Genomic DNA, 21,618 nt, shown 5'->3' on the forward strand with positions numbered 1-21,618 from the left:
GCGACTGATCTGCCTCGCCCGGGAAGAGCGCAATGATGGTGCCAACTTGGGCCAGTGAAGCAACATCCTCCACAATTAGACTGAAGAACAAAATGACAGCAACTTGTCTGTTCCCCTTCCCTCAATTCCCCAGCGCTGTTCCCATCCCCCAATTACCCAATAAAAGTCTTAAAACAACAACAACAAAAAACTGAACATGTGAAGTGACTGGGAGAGTTAGAGCCCTAGGGAGGACGGCAGCATGCTCCCCTGGACCTCTCCTTCAGCCAGGACCGGCTCTCCATGGACCAGGCGGCATCTCCATCCTTTCCAGGGGGCATTACCTGACACTGGGGGCTCCGAGCGACTGAACAGTTCTCTCCAGCCAGAATCGAGGAAGGTGCTGCTGTATCTACTGTCGACTGAGCCCAAGTATTTGGCCACAGGGTGAGAACCTGGTAGGTGGAAACCGGAGAAGGTGAACTGGTTTGGGGACGGAATGACGGCCCGGCCTCAGGTCTCCCTGGCTGCCCCTCCTGAGGACCCAGCCCCACCATCCTGCTTCTACTTCAGGGCTGGGACCTGCGCGTCCTCACCGAGGGGGATGATGAGAAAGCGCATGTAGCCAAGCCAGTCGGAGGTCTTGCTGGCCAGCGACTTGACGAAGAACCGGAGAATGGAACTCAGGTACGTCTGGCCGCCCAGCGCTGCCACCTTCACTGGCCTCGGCATGGAGGAGTTACAGTTGCAGCTGGGGAGCAAGGGGACAGTCACAACCACTTTCAGAGGTTCGCCAGCAGCCTGCTCAGAGGAAGGCCCCAGTCTCAGACTTGACTAGATCTCAACAATGCACAGGGGAGAAACAAACTAATAAAATAATACAGAGAGAGGCAATAAACCACAGTGCTCTGTATCAGGAGAGAAGTCCAGGATCAGAGAGGGCAGATCACTGTCTAGAGGGAAGACGGAATTGGCTGAGGCTAATGGGAGACGGCTCTGCAGCGCTACAGGGCTCAGTGTAGGCTGTGGGTGGGTGTGCCGGGAAGCCCGCAGTCCCCCCCCCCCACCGGCAGGGACTTGGGCCCCTCAGGGAGGTCCTGGGAGCAGAAGCCCTGACTCTGGGTGCCAGTACAGCTGGAGGGATGGCAGTAAAAGGCCTTTGTCAAACCCTGGGTTCTCTCTTCCTGGCCTTCTTCATCATGGGTTTAAGAGGATGAGGCAGGTCAAGGTGTGGCAGGAGTCCAGGCAGGGAGGGCAGGAAGGTGACATTTTTCACACCCTGATCCCCTGGGGCTAGTAGGGACATCAGAGCACCATGGCACTGACCATGGACCCTTGGTCTGACAGGCCAGGAGGTTGTGTCACCGCTTGGAAGTCAGGGTGGGAGGGTGAGGTCAGAGAAACCCCAAAGGGCAGGAGAGAAGCGGAGCCCTTACTAGCGCTGGATGCGGGTAAGCAGGGCGGACAGCACGGCCTGGACCTCCACGGTGGAGCAGGTGCACACGACAGGCTTTCGCTGGTCCTGGAGCAGCTCCGCCACATACTAGGGGCAGCGAGGAAAGGGGCAGGACACAGGTGAGGCCACGAGGCAGGGACACTGCTCCCCCATGGGTGCCATGAGGGCAGGCAGGGCCCAGACCAAGCTGCAGGGTCCTTCCGCTGTCCTTTAGGTCACAGCTGGGCAAAGAAGGTCAGGTTTCTGGCTGCCAGTGAGGAGAAGGTGGGGCCAGACCCCATGGAGATGCGCTAACTGGGAAATGCAGGAAGGCTTAGGAACCTTTAGATTCTCACATCACCTCTGCAGCCCACACTGGGGAAGGGGGATTCTGGCACCAGGGTCCAACTGGGGGGACAGCAGTGAGTGGGAGCAGGTGCAAGTTGCGCAGCCCCTTCTGAACTGCTGTCATGGAAACCGCGGGCAGCTGCTGGCTTTTACAGCACTCTACTTCTCAAGGTACCTTCCTTCCATGACACTGCCTGACACACATAATCACCCTGGAAGGAAGGTAGGGCAGTTGTTTTTACAGATGAGGAAATTGAGGTTGAGAAAGTCAGTGACTTAAGGTCCCATAGGCTGGAAAATGACAGAACTGGGACTACAGCTAGGGCTATGGGCTTAATTCAGGGTAGGAGGGGGCAGACACAGGGGATCATTTTCCTATTTCTCCACGCCCTGCCTCTCAATCACCTACCTGGGTGTCTCTTGCTCTTCAGAACCTCTCCTCCTCCCTAGCCCAATGGTCTTTAATGTTTACCTGGCCCTGCCAATCAGTGGTGTTCACAAGGATGACATTTTCTGGGAGGGCTGCATCTGACACCAGGATCTGATTCAGTTGGTCATATACCACCTTTCTCGGAATCTGCAGGGACAAAGTATCTGTTAGGCAGTCCCCAGAGAGCTTGAGGGTGGGGCTGGGTGGACTAGTAGATAGAGAATTCCCGGAGCAAGGGTATTCGGAGAGATACTGGGAATTGGTGGAGGAGACCCAGTATCCCCCTGGCCAGGCCAAAATGGAAAGGAGAAGGACAAAGAACAGAGAGGGTTCTTGGAGAACACACCCACACACTGGCAGTCATCCTGACAGGGAGGGCAGACAGCGGGAGACACATTCCAGGAGGGTAATGAGGCAGGGACAGTGGAGAGGCAGCATGGAAGGACCAGGCCAGGAGAGGAGGAGGGAGAGAATGGTGAGCAGGTGCTCACAGGAACCCCCCCTCCCAAAAAAAAAAAAAAAAAAAGAAACGAGGGCAACAGGGAGAGAACTAATGAGAGTGGTAATGAGCACTGTGGGGGGACCCTGCTGTCACAAGGAACCAAAGGCATTCCAGGAAGGGTGATTAACAAGAAGGACAATGCCTCGCCCCAGGCACTCGGCTATTCTAGTCTCTGGTTCATTTTCACCTAGGTAATAGCGTCAAACTCAGGAAGCCACACTGACAAACTTTCCTCCCAATGATATTTATCAGGTAAATGACCAGGCTTGCTGTTAACTCTAGAAGAACAGCAGCTGTGTGAAATGTGTCAGTGCAGAGAAAGCCATTCCCCTAAGTCCTGGTACCATTGGCCTTGAGAAAGAAAACACAGTTCCCAAAGTCCAGTTTCTTTTGTGCTTCTATTCCAACCCACTCTCTGGGATTTTTCAATAAATTATTTTACTATTGTTGATGTGCCAGCCTGAAATCAGAATAATGGGTCCACAGCAGTACTAACGGTGTCAGAGTGGGTGATGTCCAAGGAGACGGATGGCTGCTGTCCTCTACAACCACTGAGTCACCACACAATCTCCAGACTAATGTCTGATGGAGGCAGAGGAGGCAGGACAAACCAGAAGGTATGAACTGCCATTTGGGGCTGATGGCAGGCTGGGACAATGCTGGCATTTCTTACTCTCTCCCCCGCTCCCCACAAATCAGGCCAGAAGCCAATTGCATACTCGTAGTAAATAACAAGTATGCTAGACTTTTCTATTTAGGTCTGCTTTTAAGCCTTTTACTTAGAGCACTTCAAAGTAATCCTCCTTTCTGCTCTCCTAACTAACTGCCCGAGGAAGATGACCAAACAGACGCGGAGGCCCAGGCATGCTCAGAGGTACCTGCGTGCTGTGGCCTAGGTCAGGGGAGCGCTCGCTGTCGGAGCTGTTGGTCCTCTCGCTCAGGGGCTTGGAGAGCTGTCGCTCCTTCAGGGGCGTGCTGCGCTTCTGCCGGGGAGTGTGCACCCCGTCCACTTTGCTGCCAGACATGTGCGAAGGAGGTGGTGAGACGGCCCCTCCAACCCCAAGCACGGCCAGCCCACTCTTCCCCGGGCCACAAGTCTGCTAAGTCTGGTTTCAGCTTCGTACCATCTGCTGGCTTCCTTCATTGTACCTACCCCCCAACCCCCTCCGTTTTTGGAGTTTCTTTCTGTCCTGAGTACCTGGGTGAGGCGGAGCCTTGGAGATCCATTTTGTTGGACTTCATAGGCGTTTTGACTTTCTCTGGCACAACCAGACTCGTGCTCCCATCTCCAAACATGTCCTGGTCAGTGATCTCCTGCCATGACGGAAAGGAAGCAGCAAGGGTTACTGCTCACTGGGTGTTACCAGGAGCCTTGTGGAGTCCTGCCAGGGCTCATCCCCGCCATAAGAGTCAGTCATTCCCTCTCTTTTTCTACAGCTCCTACCTCACCTGGCAAGGACTCCGTTACTGTTTAATTGAATTGAGTGCACCCACTTTGCTGAGCACTGTCTCTTGCTAGTCAGTCTGTCTTCCACATTTATGAACGTTTGCAACACACAAACCTGAACTGATGATCTAGCTTCTCTAGGTGGGAAGGAGAGAGTTTTAATTAGGAAGTAACATGACTGAATTTCATTTTGAAACGAGCACTGTGCAGCATGGACCAAAGTGGGGCACGAGTGAAAGCTGGGTTATTCAGATTAGCAGGGAACTACAAAGAGCACGTTGTACAGTAAGTTTTGAATTAATTTGAACCAAGCCTAAGGTTTTGTCATGCATTAGATCTTTAATGCAGCATTATTATATATAGGAAACATAAGCCTAAAATAATTCTTTCTTGGACTCCACTCAACAACCAGGTCTCACTGTGAGGCTGATGCATAGCACACACTGAGGGTACTTGGTAACATTCTCTGCTCCCTCCCACCCACTGTGTCCAGCCTCCAGTCCCACTGGATGAACTGCAGCTTATCCTGCAAGGCCCAGCTCAGATTTCCTCCCTCCAGTTGGCATCACTGTCCCTTTCTGGGCCTCTAACAGAGGTTATGCACAGGTTAGCTTTCCTCCTGGAGGGTGGCATCTTAATGGCAGAGATGTCGTGTTCTCATCTTTGCACCTTCAGTGCACAGTATATGTGTGTGGAACTCAATGGAATTAAATTGTACAACCCAGACAGTTCATTCCATGTCACTAGGGCTTGGCCTGCACTCCTGGGCAGCTTAGAGGAAGGAGCTGACCAATAATCCCTCAGGGATTTAATGTTGTAGCTGCTTGGCCATTGTAAGAGCAACACGGGAAGAAGGGATGGTTTTTTAGGGGAAGATACTGGTCATCATCTCTCAGGAGTAAATGAGGGTGACAGATAGTGAGAAATTATCTAAATTAGCACTTGATCAGCTCTAAACAAAGGGCAGAATGGGGATATTTCTGGTTTGCTAATTTGGGGAATAACCAGAAAAGGTAAATTCCATGGGTAAGGATTTTAGGAGAAAGAAAACGTAGGACACTCACAAGTCCACAAATGTAGGCAAGATTTCCAGGGTATCCTGAGGGGTTTTGTCTTTATTTTTAAAGGTACTAAAACTATTTTAAACAGCCAGAGTAAGAGACCGAACCATACATACCAGAGTGTCTGTTTCAGTCAAGCTGTCATCTTGATTTTTAATCCAAGCAGATTTGACTTTTTCTAGAGCAGCCAATTCCATCTGCAAAAATTATAATAATCAGTCATCACCAATCCAAATAACTACCATTAACTTGTTTTCTAGGTCCCTAAGAAACTTAAAGATACTTTCACTTAATCTGAAGACCTAATACAATCTTTGGGATTTTCATCTTACAAGGAGGTTATTTTTGTGAAAACTAAGCATCAGAGGGGTCAGTTATTTTTATAATCAGTAAATCAATAACACAGTGAGATACAGAACCCAGAAATTCTGACTTGCACAGACGTCACGAGGGAAGAGGAGCTCAAAGTTTAGAGGCTTTGCTATGGGATCCACGAAGTTTTGCCCTGGGTTCAGTAAAGCCCTTTGCCCAGGAGGGACATATGGGGCCTCTTCTGCTTGTCAGAAGTTGCTGAGAAGAAAGGGGGATCTAACAGTTCAGGTCGTTGATTTTGAGACTAAAGGCATCCAGGGTAGCCAAATGCTTTTTGCTTGGTAGAAACATCTAGTGGGGTGGCCGGTTAGCTCAGGTGGTTAGCGCGCAGGCTCATAACACCAAGGTTGCTGGTTCGATCCCCACGTGGGCCATGGAGCTGCGTGTCCACAACTAGGTTGAAACAACTACTTGACTTGGAGCTGAAAGGGTCCTGGAAAAATACACTGTTCCCCAGTAAAAAACAAACAAACAAACAAACAAACATCTAGAAAACCCTCAAACAGAATATAATAAGCAAAAAGACCCAATGTTAAGCAAGTTAGGTGTGAATTAATTCTCCCTTTGTCCCCAACTCTTACTAGCATTTCTCACAAATATAAAAAATTTATTTTGCAAATACAGATATATACTCAGATTTTTCTTATTTGCTAATATTGCTTTTGGATGTGCAAATACCAATGTCAAAGACATGAGCAGTTGAGGGTTGTGGGATTTAGATATAGGGATGGTACTGGTCTTAGTGAATCTCTTCGGTTCTTGTAAGGAACCAGGAAGTCAGAAAAGATCAAGGATATCCCATTTTCTCCTAATTACTTAAAGTCCTTCCTCTGAGTAAATTAAATAAGCTCAGGGGTCACTTGGCAAACTAATGAACAAGGGTCACAAAAGTAGGTCCCCATGTCACACTCTTTAACCCAGGGCTTCTCCATCTCAGCACTATGGACATTTAGGGCCAGATCCTTCTCTGTCATGTGTGGGGGCGTCCTGTGCGCTGCAGGATGGTTGGCAGCATCCCTGGCCTCTACCCGCTAGATGCCAGTAGCAGACCCTTATCCCTACCCCACCTCTCATCGTGACAACCCACATGTCTGCAGTCATTGCCAATGCTCCTTGGGAGAAAAAAGTCATCCCTGGTTGAGAACCGCTGCTCTAACACACATACAAGCTTAACCCAATGCACTTTAGCCAGACCCTAGGAGCCCAGATTGAGATGGTTAGGCTCAGAGCCACACACAACAGGCTGCCCCCAGACTGCACAGCTAGTTCATTTGCACATCATGAATAACCAATGTTAACAGAGTCTAGAATCACGACAAAGTCCTGGTTGGACTTAAGACTGAAGAGGATTTCACTCAATTCTGGATCTCAGTGTGACAAGTGAATTGGGGCGGTAACACCACTCTGCTGAGAGGTTTTAAAGTAGTACACCCTGCGGTCAAGGCTATGACAACTACAACAAGTTTCCACGGCAAAGCTGCAACAGCTGACAAGATCCTTAACTTGGACTGGGGTCAGAGGGCACCTGTCGGCTATGTACTGACTCTTCTAGGTGTTCCCGACAGCCCCACTGGGAGCAAACTCAATTTCTCCAAGTCTCTGTTCCTGCTCCTATAAAACCAGCAGGAACCTGGGACACCAGCAGTGCAGTAGCTGCGTCTATCTAATTGTGCGGCACTGGAGGCAGATGCTAGCAGTATGAAGCACTGTGCCTGTGGGGCGATGCTGGCTGCAGAAGGCACACATGCTCCCGTGTGTGCGCGCACGCGCGCACACAGAGTGGGGTAACCTTTTCGGCTATTATTTTTATGAAGTACTAGTCTCTAGCACCATTATTACAGTGTTATAGAAATAGCAACTTTGGGCAGCAGGCAGTCCTGGCTGAAAGTCTGCATCTGAGGACTATCAGGGTCCACGGTGACCAGCTTGGAGAATCAAATCGTGCTGCGTCCGTGTGCTCAAGTCCTGGGAACACTCAACAACTGTAACAATTTGTATCCGCAGAAACTCCTTCTGGTTCTAGTGATAAACTAAATCCTCTGAAACTTGGGGAACAAGCAGGAAGATTAAGAAAAATAACAATGCTCGGAAATCAGGGGGAGAGGATAAGGGTTAGGCAGCACGTGCACACCTGCCACGCGTGTACAACCTCAGGATTTTTTCCCTACTATGTACATTTAGAAGTTCTCTGTGTAACAGCCTTGCTCTGTAGTTCCTTCCCAAAGTGCCTTTCATATTAAAGGATTTCAAAGTTCCACACCCATATCAAGACATATGGGGTTTTTCAAAATAGAAATATCACAGAGACTCGGCAAAGCAAGTCTGAAATCTGGCCAAGGGAACCAGAATTTGAAGAACTCACTAAAAAGACATCCAGATTCTATCTGTTTCAGGAGTCCAGACCGAAATGGCGCTAAGGGACTATAATAATAAAGCAACAGCAGCGTACATGCTGCCTGTGCAGTCAGTCAGTCCGTCCAACAACTGAGCAACACACTAGAGGTTTTATCTCTGTTCCTCATTGCATCTTCACACTGCCTCGTAAGCCATGTGCTTCCCAAAGCTACATAACTTGTAAACGTGGAAATGAAGGCTTGGTAACTGCCCCCGAGCACAGTCAGTGGAATGACGGAGTCAAGAGTCAAACTCTGAAGTCTGACTCCATAGCCCATGCTCTCAACCCAGCCCTACCCTGCCCCAAACAAATGTTGTGCCTAAACAGGGGCCCTTAGGCCATCATATGGTAAAGACTGATACTCAATTGACTTCTGAGGAAACTAGGCTCCTATGCCAGCACCTTTACCTTACAAATAAAGCACTTGAGGCTCAGAACATTAAAGAGGTTTTTCTCTCTAAATTCTATAAGTCATGCAACTGAGACTAAAGTAAAATCTAGAGACAGATTCTATCAACCCAGAAACACCTTCATTAGTATAAGAGTTTCTCTTGCTGATTTAATACCAACACTCCTTCGCATTTACTGAGCGTTCGCTCACCATTCATTAGGTTATGCTAGTGCTTCAGGACCATCAGCTCAGTTAATCATTTAATTGTATTTTGTTACAGCAGAGTCCTGTTCGTCATTCCTAGGACACCTAGAAACAGTCCTCCCTCCGCCAGGTTCCAGGTTCCTCTCTACAAGAGTCATCCCTTATACATTTATATTTAATGGAATCTGGCTCTAGTGGCCAAGGATCTGTCCGCAGGTACAGTGACGATTCAGCAGGGCCATTCAGCAACCCCGGGACAGAGAGCAGCTCCAAGCCCATTCTAAACATAGCAAAAGTATGGCCTCCTCAGCTCTAGATCCCATGAACCTGGGCTGGAAAGTTGCTGAGAGCGCAGGGTCTGTAAGTGGCAGGCCTGAGGTTTGTATGGCAGGATTCACTGCGTGGGCTGCAGTTTGCCATCCACGTTTACTCACTAACGCCACCTGGTGCCCCTGTTTTAGGGCCAGACTGGCTGCGGTGCCTTTAGCCAAGAGGGATTAGGTGGAAGACAGCCCCACCTGGTGGCAGCAGGCAGTAAGGCAGTCACAAGCTGCCTGATGGTTTGCAGACACTTGGGACAGGTGGCAGCCCTTCCACAGACACAGTGCTCTTCAGGGGATGGAGCGCCTCACACGCTTCATCTCCTTCCCTACAATTAACACCTACTTGCAGGGTGAGTTTTGTATTCCCTTTGTTAAAGCAGCCAGAATAGGAGGACTTAAAGGGTTTTGTTTCTTTGAGGTAAGAAAAGACAAGGGGCTTCCAACAGCAAACTATAAGTAGCACTAAAATCACGCAAAAAATCACGCACACCGTCTTCTTGCCTTTAGTCATAAATGGGGCAGAGCAGCTTCCCAGGCCTGAGGCAGGTACAGCATCAACCTGGGCTCCTGTTTCTCATCCACTGCTGGAGAACCTGCCCAAGGGGCTTTTGGGTGCTCCAGTAGACAGCTCCTTTCTCCTCTTGCTCACCAGGCAAAATGGAATCCTGCCCACTAAGTTCTACATTCCTTGAGGGCACTGCCTCTCTCTGAAGAAACCTACATTTGTTCAGTATCCTGAACAGAACTGTGGGCTACACCTGTCCTCTCCCCAGCCTGGAATGCAGAACTGCTTACCACTGGCCGGATGACATACTCCCAGCTATCATGCGATAGATACTGAGGGAGAGGTTTGGAAGCTCCAAGCTATGGCGGGAACAGACCAAAAAGAACACCTGACCGCTGGGGCCGACCGAGTGGCGCGTTGGTTAAGAGCTGGCTTGGGCACCAGCTCTGAGTAGCAGGGCTCCGGTTCAGATCCCACATGAGGGCCAGTGACACTGCCTTCTACAGCTAAGATGGTGAACAACAGCTCAACCTGTAGCTGGGCTGCCGTGAGTCGCCGGCGACAGTGAAGGCTGCAGCCCCTGCTGCAGTGGGGTGCCGTAAGCTACCGTGAGTGGCTGGCAGCCAGCGTGAGCAGCCGGCAGCCGCCGTGAGTGGCCGTCCAGAGGCCGGCAACCGATCTACCTCACCTGGGAAGAGCGCAATGATAATACCAACATGGGCCAGTGAAGCAACTTCCTCCACAACTAGACTGAAGAACAAAAGGAAAGCAACTTGTCTGTTCCCCTTCCCCGATTCCCCAACGCTGTTTCCCTCCCCCAATTCCCCAATAAAATCTTTAAAAAAAAAAAACCTGACCGGCCACAGCAATGCCCTGAGAACTAAGCTCCCAGCTAGGACTGAGATGAGGACCACCGAGGTTGAAACAAGATGAGATTGCTCTTCTGAGGTCACAAAATAAGTCAAGGGCAGAAGGCCCAGACTGTTCAGCCTCATCATCCCCAGGTCTCTCTCCCCTACCCCACAGCCATTGGTCTTGCTCACAGGGCTGGTGGTGTCTTTGCCGAGGCTGCCCTTGCTGTTGAGGCTGCCAATCTCCGTCTGTGAGCTGGACTGCGACATCCCCTCAAAGAAGGGCCTGCAGCAAAGAAGCACAGCCAGGGTCAGTGGCCACCAGGGCCCAGAACAGCTGCTGCTGGAGAGCTGGGTAGAGCTGGGCTTCAAGGACACCTGACAGAAAGGACAGGGCAGAGGCTGGACAAGTAGGGACCTGGACCGAAGGACTTCAGGAGAGTCCTGTCAGAACTCGTCAGTTAGAGGTAGAAACAATGCTCTTTATCCAGACAGCTGGATGTTCAACAGGAATGAAGAACCAAAATTCCCTGGTAATCGGGGGAAGGAAAGGAGGGGTCCAGGAAGGAGAGGTGTGGGGACGGTTTGCTAGAGGAGGTTGGGCCTCACTTGAGCTTGGGCTTTGGAGTGCTAAGGATGCTTTCAGTCTCCTCCATTTCAGGGCCACTGTCGCTGGGGTTGTACATCTCCAGACTATCATAGAGTTCATCCAGGTCTTCTTCCACCTCTCGGATCTGCTCCCGGGACACGTGTTCCAGCCCAAAGCCCACCTGCGGGTAAAAATGCTTTGAATTTGAAGTAACCCCTATTACCAGCTATGGCAGGCCTACAACTCCTTCCTCGTGGACAGGTGCCAACTGGCCTTCCTAACTGGTCCCCCTTAAGGGACATTCCACAGCGTCACACTCATTGGGGCAGTCCTGATGTCCTTATTGTGATCCAGTCCTGAGAGCTGGGATGTGGGGAGGCCTCACACTCCACACTATTGGATCTGGCAACAGGAGGAAAAGCGGAAGTGCAAACATAACTCACAAAGGACAGGCACAAGGAAACCCAGAAACCCGTGACTGTGCGGGCTAGTTCTTTCTACCTGCCTCTGTAGCCCACAGGACAAAGAAATCTCTGTCTCAACAATTTTCACCTTCATCCTTTTTTCAGTCCACTGAGAAAAGAACCCTGTGAAAACTGGCACCAGGCCTGCCAGAGCCCCGGGAAGAAACTGCTTCTTCACTAATGGCCAATTCTTGGTTACTCAAGGGCTGACCACCGAGGACACACCCATCTCAGATGCTGTTGCTCATGACATTGCCCTTGGGATGGGAGGAAAAGTTGAGGACGACAACTTCTTTTGTTACTGAGAGCCCAGAGCAGAGGCGTGGTGTTAACCAGCGGCTGGGTCTAACTTGCTGCCCCGGCTCCAAATACGGGAAAGCCTCGGGTGCTACATGAAGCCTTTCTTTCTCTTCTCAAGTAGCTCAGAGCCCTTCTTTGGCTACCCTCTCCGTGGGGGTCCTGGAATCTTGACTCCCAGTGGCAACAAAGAGTGCACCCCAAGAATGAGGGTGAAACTCAGGGAAATCTACTCACCATCAACCTCGGGATTAAGGGGTCGTACCTCATCTGAAACTTTAAACCGCTTCAGGAGGGCCACAAACTTCTGTTTGATGTTGGGTTGCTGTAGGGGCAAATTGCACAATAGTTCTCAAACACGCACTTGTGGACAGTGATCAATTCAAGCCCACAGACTGATCAAGAGCCCACTTTTGTAAAGAACTAACTGGGAAGGACACAAAGATGGGAAGAGACGTTTCTACCTTCTGGCACTGAAGACCTATGAGGAGAGGCAGGCATGTGCAGGACTAATCCCAGTGGTTCCTGGTGTGTGGGGACAGGTGGAAGGAGGAGGTGTCATGGGTCCTCAGGGCCCGGCACCAGGCTCGCCCCGGGAACATGCAAACATGCACTTGCAGCTCATCCCCCTCTCATCCTTCAGATCCATGGTGCCAACTGGTGACCTCCACGTGCATGTCCACAGGCACCTCCAACTCAACGTTTCCAACACAGAACTCATCATCCTCTCCTTGTAACCCTACCCTGGTCACTGACATCATCAATCCACTCAATCGCCTGCAGTTTAAGCCTGGGGTCCCTTCCCTGCCCTCTCTGCCCACAGCCCTGTGCTCACGAACTCTTTCTCCATCTGGAACACCACTGCTTCCATCCAGGCCTTTCTCTTCGTGTCTCTCAGGGATCACTGTAACAGCCTTCGGCTGGCACACCCTCCCCGCCCACTTCCAGCCAGTTTTCGTTTTGTTCCCTCCAAAGTCCACAGTGACCATTCCAAATGCAAATCTAATCATGTTACTCTCTAACCTAGAGGTCTTAGTGGGCCCCCACCACCTAGGGCACAAAGCTTAACACATTGAGGACTGGGCATTTAAATTGTTTAAATGCATGTTCCCAGGGTTTAAATAATTGAAATCAACTTTTATACTGTGTTTTTAAAAAAATTTTTAACAAATTCGCTAACTATTTTTGTAAACTGAAATTTTCAGGAAATACTCACCAAAGACCCTAGTAGTGCTTGAGGGTGTGATTCCTCTGGAAACACTCCCCCTTGTGGAGTGGCACTAAGCATAACTTGCAGGTGTACCGAGTTTCACTTCTTTTTTTGTGGGCAGCACAAACATGGCACCTCCTAACAGGATATTTTCTTTTACCCTGCTCTCTTCCAACAATTTTCTCTAGCACATGTTTGCGCATATCACCCAAAAGTCTCCCGGGGGGGGGGCTCATGAGGAACAGAAGAGGTTTGGGTTGATATTCCTGGGCGTGCTGCATCCATGTTTGCGCATATCACCCAAAAGTCTCCCGGGGGGGGGGGTCCTCATGAGGCACACGAGGGGTTTGGGTTGATATTCCTGGGCATGCTGTGTCTGTGTCTGAGTCTGTCTCCACCTTATCTGTAGCCCAGACTTTTGCCACTTGTAGCAGAAATTCTTCGTATCTCATTTTTTATGTAGGGTTTAGTTTTACAGCTGTAATGTATAGATGCAAATCTGCATCACCGGTCCACAATGTGTTAAGTGTCTGCTCAATGTCTGCCTGAGGGCTGGTTCTGCCTGTCTCTAGCCTCATCTCACCGGTCACCCCCTCACACCCCATGCTCAAAAGAAATGAAGTGCCTACAGTTCTGTGAAAAGCTGTAAGCTGCTGTGCACCTCTGGGCCTCTCCATATGGTATCTTCTGCCTTGACTAAACAATCCCCAAAAACAATTGGTGAAGTTCTAGTTTTTCCTTAGAAACCTGTGTCTCAGCCTCTCATCTGTGAAGCTCTCTTGCCTCTCCTGCTCGGAGTTGGTCACTTTCCCCTTAGTACCATCTCTGTCCCTTACACAAAGCTCTATCTTCTAGCACCTATCCTACTGTGTTGTAGTTGATTATTTAGACGTGTCTGTGTCACTAGGGATCCTTCTGATGACATTTACTGGGCCTTCCTTATCTCTTTGTCTCCAACTCTGGGCACAATGCCTAGTGTGTGGCCATAAGTACTTCCTGCCTGAATGACAGACTCACTGAGGATGAAAAAGACCAAGCTGCAAGTAAGACTGAGCTCCGCCTTGAAGAAAGGGCAAGGCTTCCAAAGGTGGAAAGGTCATTCACAGCAGAGAAAAAAGCATAAGTTCACAGTGAGAGAGAAGCATAAAACATATTCAGAGAACAGCAAGTCAATTAGTGTGTCTAGAACAAAGTGTTCTTGGTAGGGAGAAGAGGAAGCATGTGCACAAATGGAGACCGAAACTAAAACAATTACTAAGTCTCTGGGAATCTGACTGAAAAGTGCCTGCAGCTAATAAAAAACCTGTGGGGCAGTGGATATTAGGAGCACTGAACTCTGGTCATATAGCCAGTTAAGCTATGGAGGTGACCACAGGAAGAGGGGGTTTAGAAAGGTCCAGGGGGCACCCTATGGGGAGAAAATGGGGCTTCTTTGTGGTCACAGAGCAGGAAAAGAAAAACCTAGCAGAAGGAACTACAGCAGAGAGTGAACCTCTAGCCTCTGCCCATGATCAGAGGACAATGGTGGTAAGGTGTGTGAGGCACTGGTGACACGCCTTACCGGGCTATTTTGGAGAGCCAATCAAGGATGAGACACCTGAGGACAACGAAACAGTTCTCACACTTTCTGGTCATTACTGAGTGGGGGAGATCAAGACCATAGTCTTGAGGGTTTACATTTAAGCCCAGGAGTGTCTCAGGAGGATTGGAGAGGTGACAGTATCATTTCATGGTGGAATGCCAACCTCAGACACAACCCATTTGGACAGACTGGCCTCCAGTCATTTCACTCCTGAAGGTGATGAGAGTCTCTGCTCTTGGGGTCCCTAAACTAGCTCTGCACTACAGAGGATCAGGACGCCTCTGGGGAAAAATGAAACTGTGAATTGCTCTTCTAAAAAGCTCCCAGCACTTTTGGCTCTTCCACGATTTAGCACAGGAACTCCAGAATCAAAGTTAACCTAGAAATTCAGGTATCAAGTGTCTCAGTCCAGGACTCTAATTTCATAAAAAATAGTAACTCCTGAGGAAATCTTATGCAGGAGCTACATAATCCAAAGGCTTTGGTCTGTAAGATTATGGATCCATTAAAGCAGGAACTGTATCTAATGTTATAAAGCCTTATCAAACCCACAGTTCCAAGTACTAGCCTGTTATTTCTGGGTGTTAAACAATTCAATAAATGATTAAAAATGGTGGTCCTCCTTGAGAGGGCTGGGTTTCTCTATGTAGTGGGCAGTACATAATTTGAAGTCATCAGCTGGAGAGGGAGGTAGGGTGTCTGAGGAGTTCTGTTCCCCAAGGAAGAATTATCTGTTCTAAAGTCTAAAGCAAAGGTTCTCAACTTTTTTTATTTTTAAAATCCTAAGACAACCTGAAGAACATAACACACTCCTGTCAGTGACGCTGGTTCTCTACAACAGTGATTCTTGGTTAGGTGGTGGAGGAGACAGAGGGTGTGTCAGAACCTTGTGGGGACAACCAGTGCAGGTTTTAAAAAGCCTCCAGGAAGTCTGACTAGTCACGCCCATCCCACTCCCACACTGAAAATCTTAGTGCAAACCCCCTCAGACCTTGGAGGCTCACCCTTGTGATGGCGGAGGTGGAGGTGAGTTTTCTCCGGGTCTTCTTTACTTTCCGTAGATCCTCATCTTCATAGAACAGGTCCTAGGTGAGGAGGGGGGTACGAGGTTGGGAAACCCCAGGAGGGTCTGGAATTGCTTCTCAGATACTTCAGGTGAGGGGCTGTGGAAAGTTACCTGCCCGTGTAGAGGATCATCACTGCCTTCCTGTTCTGATGAGAAACTCTCCTCTTCTTCCTCAGAATAATTGTCAATATCAGGAGAACGATCTAGAAACAGACACCTCAGTAAGATAACCTCGTAATGGGGAGATCTGGCCTACAAGGCTAGCCAGAATCGGGGCTCTCCTCGGGTAGAAATACGGCAGGGTGGAGAGAAGGGCCGGTAGGCCACGCTACACTTTCAGGAGCTCTATCTAAACTGCTCTCTCCTAGGGACATTTCAGACACTCTCTCGTTCAGCTTCCCGGGATGGAGATCAGGTGATGGGCTCCTTGATCCACAGGACCCCCAGACACAGCAAACATCTTACCAGACAGCTTGGACTTGATTCCTTCATGGTCGATGGGCTGGCTGGACAGGGAGTAGATCTTTATTTCTGCCACAGGCACGGAGACGTCCTTGACGTTGCTGTGCAGGCCAAGCACCAGAGCACCTTCGTTAGGATGCTGCATCACCTAAGGGCACAGAGCGGCAATGGGAATGCTTGCTGCGGAGAGGTCCGCAGAGTTGTCCATTTTCATAAACCCAAATGGACATGCAAGCCAACGGGAATGGCATCCAAATCCTTGGCTACTCTTCTCCTATTGCTGTCAAGGTCTTACTTTAAAACTGTTTCCAGAAGTGCCAGCCACTGGTCAGGCCATGTACTTAAAGATAAAAATCAAGGCCTGAGATTGAAAATGATTGCACAAATCAAAATGTACATTTTAGTTAAGGGCCTTCACAGAGGAACTTGTTCTCCTGGCTGGGTGGGGCTGGCTGCAGATGGTGGTCACCTGTGCTGACCACACAAGGAGGAAAAGGACCTATGGTACGTGAGAAAATGGAAGGGCTTGACACAGCTGGGAAATGCGGCATCCATATCACTTCACTCCCCCGCAGTCCCTCATACTGATACCAAACCTAAAGAGGACAGAAAGCTAGGTGGGCACTATCGCATATATTCTATTTATTATGGCCACAAAACTTTCCTATTTAATGTACTAAAGTGCAGAAGTTAAGTTTTAAAACTGATTTTGGGGCTCCTTCTGTTTCCCCTTTGTCAGGGCTGAGAGGATTTGCCTGGCATATAGGCAAACTCCACAAGTGAGCGAACATATTGGGTTGCCGGAAAAGTCATGATGCATTTTTGCAACGAGAAACATAAAAAAAATATGTCATGACTTTTCCGACAACCGAATATTAAGAATAATAGGAGCCTGGATTCTTACTGTTGGAGAAGGGAATTAGAAATACGGAAAGGCTAGAATAAGCCCTATGGTGTTGAACTGGAATTGACTGCAATGTAAGTTCATGATCAGATAGATATAGATATGGAATTAGAGATGTGTATGTATATATAAGTGCATATGTGTGCACGTGTACACACACATACACAATTTCCTGGCTCTGTCTATAAGCAGTGATACTCCAAATGGGAAAACGAGCACTCCTGGTACCAGATCTTGATTTCTAAATACCATTTTCCACTAAAAGGAACCAGAGCTCTTCAGAGAATCAGTTCATTACAAGGCTGGGTCAGGGAAAGTACAAGATGAGCCTAATACTTAATATCAGAAAGTAAAGAAGTATGTAAAGAATGTGGGATGTATAAAAAAGGAAATAGGAGCCAGCTTGAAGGGGCTCCCACAGGCCAAATCTGAGATAATCTGAGCATCAAAATAAACAATGATAGTAGCATATTAGACCCCACTGAATAAAGCAGGAATCCATAGGTCTATAACTGATACAAATAAATGAATCAAGAAGGGAAAGCTCTATCTTAGAAAGCCAACTAACAAATACAGAAGAAATGGTGGGATTAGAAATTCACTGTTTGGCAAGTGTCAAAGTAATAACTCATTCAGGCAAGAATCATTACTAGATACTCAAACCAGCTGGTGAAGATATGAGGAGGAAAAAGATTGTTACATAATCTCAAAACATTTCCCTACAAAATATTTTTACATCGGTAAGTACAAAATATTTATTAACTTTATATTGGAAATCTTGGCAGACACCATCTTAACCAAGTGATAAAAGTTAACCCCGTCAGTAATGGAACAAATCAACGAGGAATGCTGCCTAGGTTGTACTGTGAAGAACATAGTATTATGTCTGTGGTAATTCTTCCCAAAATGTGTAAACTGAATCTAATCTTCAGAAGACATCAGACAAACCCAAATGAGGAACTTTCCATAAAGTAACCAGCCTCTTAAAAATGTCAAGGGCATGGAAGACAAGGAAAATCTGAGGGACTGTTACAGGTTGAAGGAGACTAAAGAGACATGACAACTAAATGCAATACATAATCCTAGATATTAAGTCCTGGGCCTATAAAGGATATTACTGAGACACTTGGCACCATCTGAATGGGGACTGTGGGTTAGAAGGTGAACTTGTTCAACGTCAATGTCCTGATCTCTATGGAGGCATGCTGTTCACACAGGAGAGTATTCCTATTTTTAGGAAATGAACACAGTGCAGTATTAATGTGTAATGGGGCATGTCTACAACTTGCTCCCAATGGCTCAGAAAAGAAAATAACACACATAAATGTATACATATAGTATAATAAGGCAAATTCACTGAAGAACGTGATTGAAGCATATATGACAATTCTTTATATTATTCTTACAACTTTTCTGTAAGTTTGAAAATTTTTTAAAAGTTAAAGAAAAACTTTTTGTGAGGGAGAAAGTACTTGAAAAAAGAGGTATATCCTGCATTTTTAATATAAGAATTAACTTATAAAATAAAACACCCAGGTGGTGGCAGGCTGGAAAATCATTTGCTGGGCTTCAACAGCTGGGCCCGCTGTCTCTCTGAGACTCTGGGTTTTAAAGGCTGACAGTCTGGAGAATGCGCTCCTCTCACCTCTGCCATGTTGATGAGTCCCACGGCCAGGGTCTTATAGCCCAAGATGGTCCGGTTCTTGTAACGCTTTCTTCTTTGCAACATGATCTGCAGCTTGTTGGCATCTCGCTTCAGGAAATGAGGGTACTGCCAAGTACAAAACAGAGTCAAGCACAGTTAATAAGCAACTGGGTCCCTGGTGGGTTCTGGTCCTGCTAGAGAATACACAATCTTTTGGTGCTTCACTGTCTCCTGTCTGTTCAAGAGGGGAGTCAGGGGGTGAAGGAAGTGTCATTAAGTTGCTGTTGGGGGTCTGATTGTGCTTGGTGCCTAGAGGGATGAGGAGAAGGGAAGGGATGGAGATTACAGTATGGGGGCAAAATGAGACTGAAGGGGTCACGCTCTGCTGGGTGTGTGCTATGGATACTAAGAGCTGATAGGGCTGAGCATGGTAGGATGGGTAGGCTAATAGCCTTGTCTAAGGAAAGGGAAGAGAAGAACGAGACGTGGTGTGTTTTTCAGCAGCCCACCTGGGTCTTGGCACCCTTACTGTGGCAGTCTAGTGATTGCGCTGGCCCTCCAGGCTAGCCACAGAAGCTCTAGGTGACTTTACTTCATTCCTGCTATGGCTAATTAACTGGGTGACTTAAATTCACTGGGCTACGTCTCTTGGATAAAACAGTCTCCAGATTACAGGACTGTTTGGGGATTAGACTAGATATGGCATATTAGTGATCTAAGATGGAGCAGATTCTTACCTGAAGGGAGAAGGTTAATTGGAGCTCTGTTTCCACCAGTCCACTAGCTGGAAGAATGATCTCATTGGAGCGAAGAATCCTTTTTGAACCCTGAAACCAAGAAAAAAAAATGTCAAAGCTGTGTCACCAAAGCTCAGACCAAAAGAAACACTACATTTGCAAACAGCTTTTAAATTCTACAAACAGTCTAACCAGTCCGATATTTCACCAGTCCTTGTTGTATGTATTACAATCAAGGCACTGCCACAGGTATGATTTTATAGGTATTATGCTGCAAGTTCATAAAGGGTTTTCACATACAAATGATTTGTTATTGCATCTGAGAAAGAGGCAGGCAAGTATCAGCACCCTGGTGTGTGGTATGATACCCCGTGTTTACCTTGGCCTCACTTCTTCCTCTTTAAACGATACTCCATTCAGCTGTATTGTCTCATCTTTGGACCTTTTCATGTGTGTGTTTTTTTCCTTCTTCTCAGATGCTTTATGCTTTTGTACACAGCTGACCAACTTGTCTTTCTGGTGTTAGAGCAGATACAATTTTTTTCCAAGAACCTTTCCTTTTGGTCCCCCATACCACCTCCAACTTCACCTGGCTTAAACAACGCAGTGATTTTAGCCCTAAAGAAAATGAGGCGAGGCTCAACTATCCCTAAACTATACAAAGAGATCAGCAGGAGGGTCTGAGGAAGGCCAGCGAATTTGTATAAACTAATTTTTTTTTAATTGAGGTTTCATTTAAATACAGTGCAGTACACAGGCTGAGGAGTTGATAAATGCATCCACCTGTGACCTGCATCTGTATCAGGATGCAGAGCTCCAAAAAAATCCTGCGCGCCTTCCCAGTCTCGCACCACTCTCAGAGGCAAGCTCTGTCCTGATTCCTCCACATGGATTAGTTTCGTCTGTTCTATTACGCATCTGAGGTTCATACAGGTTGTTGCGTGTATCAATGGTTCATTCCTTTTTACTGCCAAGTAGGATTCTAGTCTGTGAATACGTATTTATCCATCTTCTTGTTGCGGAAAATTCACATTTGGGTCGTTTCTAATTTCTGGCCACTATGGCTAATGCTGCCGTTCTTGTACAAGACTGTGTGCACATATGTTTTGCTTTTTCTTGGGCAAACGCCTAGCAGAGCAATTGCTGGGTCTTAGGATAGATGTATGTTTAACTTTAAGAGAAACTGTCAGACCGAGCTCTAAAGTGTTGGTAGCATCTCACAGCCCCAGCAGCAAAGCACTAGGGCTCCAGCAACCCCACGTCTTCACCAACACTTGGTGTGGTCAGTCCTTGATTCACAGATTCTAATGGCTACGTCCAGTAAAATATCATTGTCGTTGCAATATGCATTTCCCTGACAACTAATAATACTGAGCACCCTATTGGTCATTTGTAATTCTCCATTTATGTAGCACGTACCTGATCAAACATCTTTGCCCACTTTGCTTATCATCTTGTTATTAAGTTGTAATATATATATCTATATATCTATAGATATATATGTTAGATTTTTTTTTATTGGGGAATTGGGGAAGGGGAACAGACAAGTTGCTGTCCTTTTATTCTTCAGTCTAGCTGTGGAGGACGTTGCTTCACTGGCCCATGTTGGTATTATCATTGCGCTCTTCCCGGGTGAGGCAGTCACTCGCAGGCCATTGAATGGCGACGGCGGCTCACAAAAGCGCACACCAGCTGTTGGCCAGCCCCACTGCAGCCTATGCCATTGCCGGCAACTCACGGCAGCCCAGCTCCAGGTCGAGCTGTTGTTCGCCATCTTAGCTGTAGAGGGCGCAGCGTCACTGGCCCTAATGTGGGATCCGAGCCAGGGCCCTGCTGCTCAGAGCTGGCTGCTCAGAGCTGGTGTCCCAAGCCAACTCCTAACCAATGAGCCACTCAGCCGGCCCAAGTTCTATAAGATATTTTTAATACACAACACTGTCAGATACATATACTGTAAACATTTTCTTGCCTATTCATTTTCTTAATATCTTTTGATGAAGTATTTAATTTTGATCTAGTCAACTTTATTATTTTTTTCTCTTATGGTTAACGTATTCTGAGTTCTAGCTAAGAAATCTTTGCCTACTCCAAGCCTGTGAAGTTATTCTGCTGTATTGGAGCAGATATTCTATCTTTAGAAATTTAAAAATTTTAGTTTTTACTTTCAGGTTTCTTATTTATTTATTTATTTTTTAAATAAAATGTAGATTTTGTTTAATGCTGGAAGGAAAATCTCCTAAATACATTTCACAACGTTTTGTAATTAGAATACCAATTAAAAATAATAGAGGAAACTCTGCTTAATCTGTTAGACAATGTTTTTTGTAGTAACCTCAAACAAGAATCTTGACAAAGTTCTCACCTCCATTTATTTAGGCTCTTTATTATTATTATTATTATTATTATTTTAATTGGGGGA

At 47.4% G+C, this 21,618-nt stretch overlaps 1 protein-coding gene across 2 annotated transcripts in view; it reads right to left on the bottom strand.

The window, feature by feature from the left end:
• Positions 1 to 21,618, bottom strand: part of PACS1 (phosphofurin acidic cluster sorting protein 1) — a 137,667-nt gene that overhangs the window by 9,571 nt on the left and 106,478 nt on the right. Inside the window, exons 3-17 of one of the 2 annotated variants that reach the window (XM_019645405.1) lie at positions 19,200 to 19,289; positions 18,463 to 18,588; positions 15,917 to 16,061; positions 15,563 to 15,654; positions 15,390 to 15,470; positions 11,859 to 11,918; positions 10,853 to 11,013; positions 10,412 to 10,529; positions 5,319 to 5,399; positions 3,893 to 4,008; positions 3,573 to 3,708; positions 2,235 to 2,339; positions 1,416 to 1,522; positions 576 to 730; positions 324 to 434 (exon numbers count right to left, since the gene is read on the bottom strand). In XM_019645405.1, coding sequence (XP_019500950.1) covers positions 324 to 434; positions 576 to 730; positions 1,416 to 1,522; positions 2,235 to 2,339; positions 3,573 to 3,708; positions 3,893 to 4,008; positions 5,319 to 5,399; positions 10,412 to 10,529; positions 10,853 to 11,013; positions 11,859 to 11,918; positions 15,390 to 15,470; positions 15,563 to 15,654; positions 15,917 to 16,061; positions 18,463 to 18,588; positions 19,200 to 19,289 — 1,684 coding nt within the window. The remainder of the gene's footprint in view (positions 1 to 323; positions 435 to 575; positions 731 to 1,415; positions 1,523 to 2,234; positions 2,340 to 3,572; positions 3,709 to 3,892; positions 4,009 to 5,318; positions 5,400 to 10,411; positions 10,530 to 10,852; positions 11,014 to 11,858; positions 11,919 to 15,389; positions 15,471 to 15,562; positions 15,655 to 15,916; positions 16,062 to 18,462; positions 18,589 to 19,199; positions 19,290 to 21,618) is intronic. The other variant, XM_019645406.1, reaches the window with a different exon arrangement.

This window comes from Hipposideros armiger, unplaced genomic scaffold, assembly GCF_001890085.2.
Source record: "Hipposideros armiger isolate ML-2016 unplaced genomic scaffold, ASM189008v1 scaffold_93, whole genome shotgun sequence".
Classification (NCBI taxonomy): Eukaryota; Metazoa; Chordata; class Mammalia; order Chiroptera; family Hipposideridae; genus Hipposideros; species Hipposideros armiger.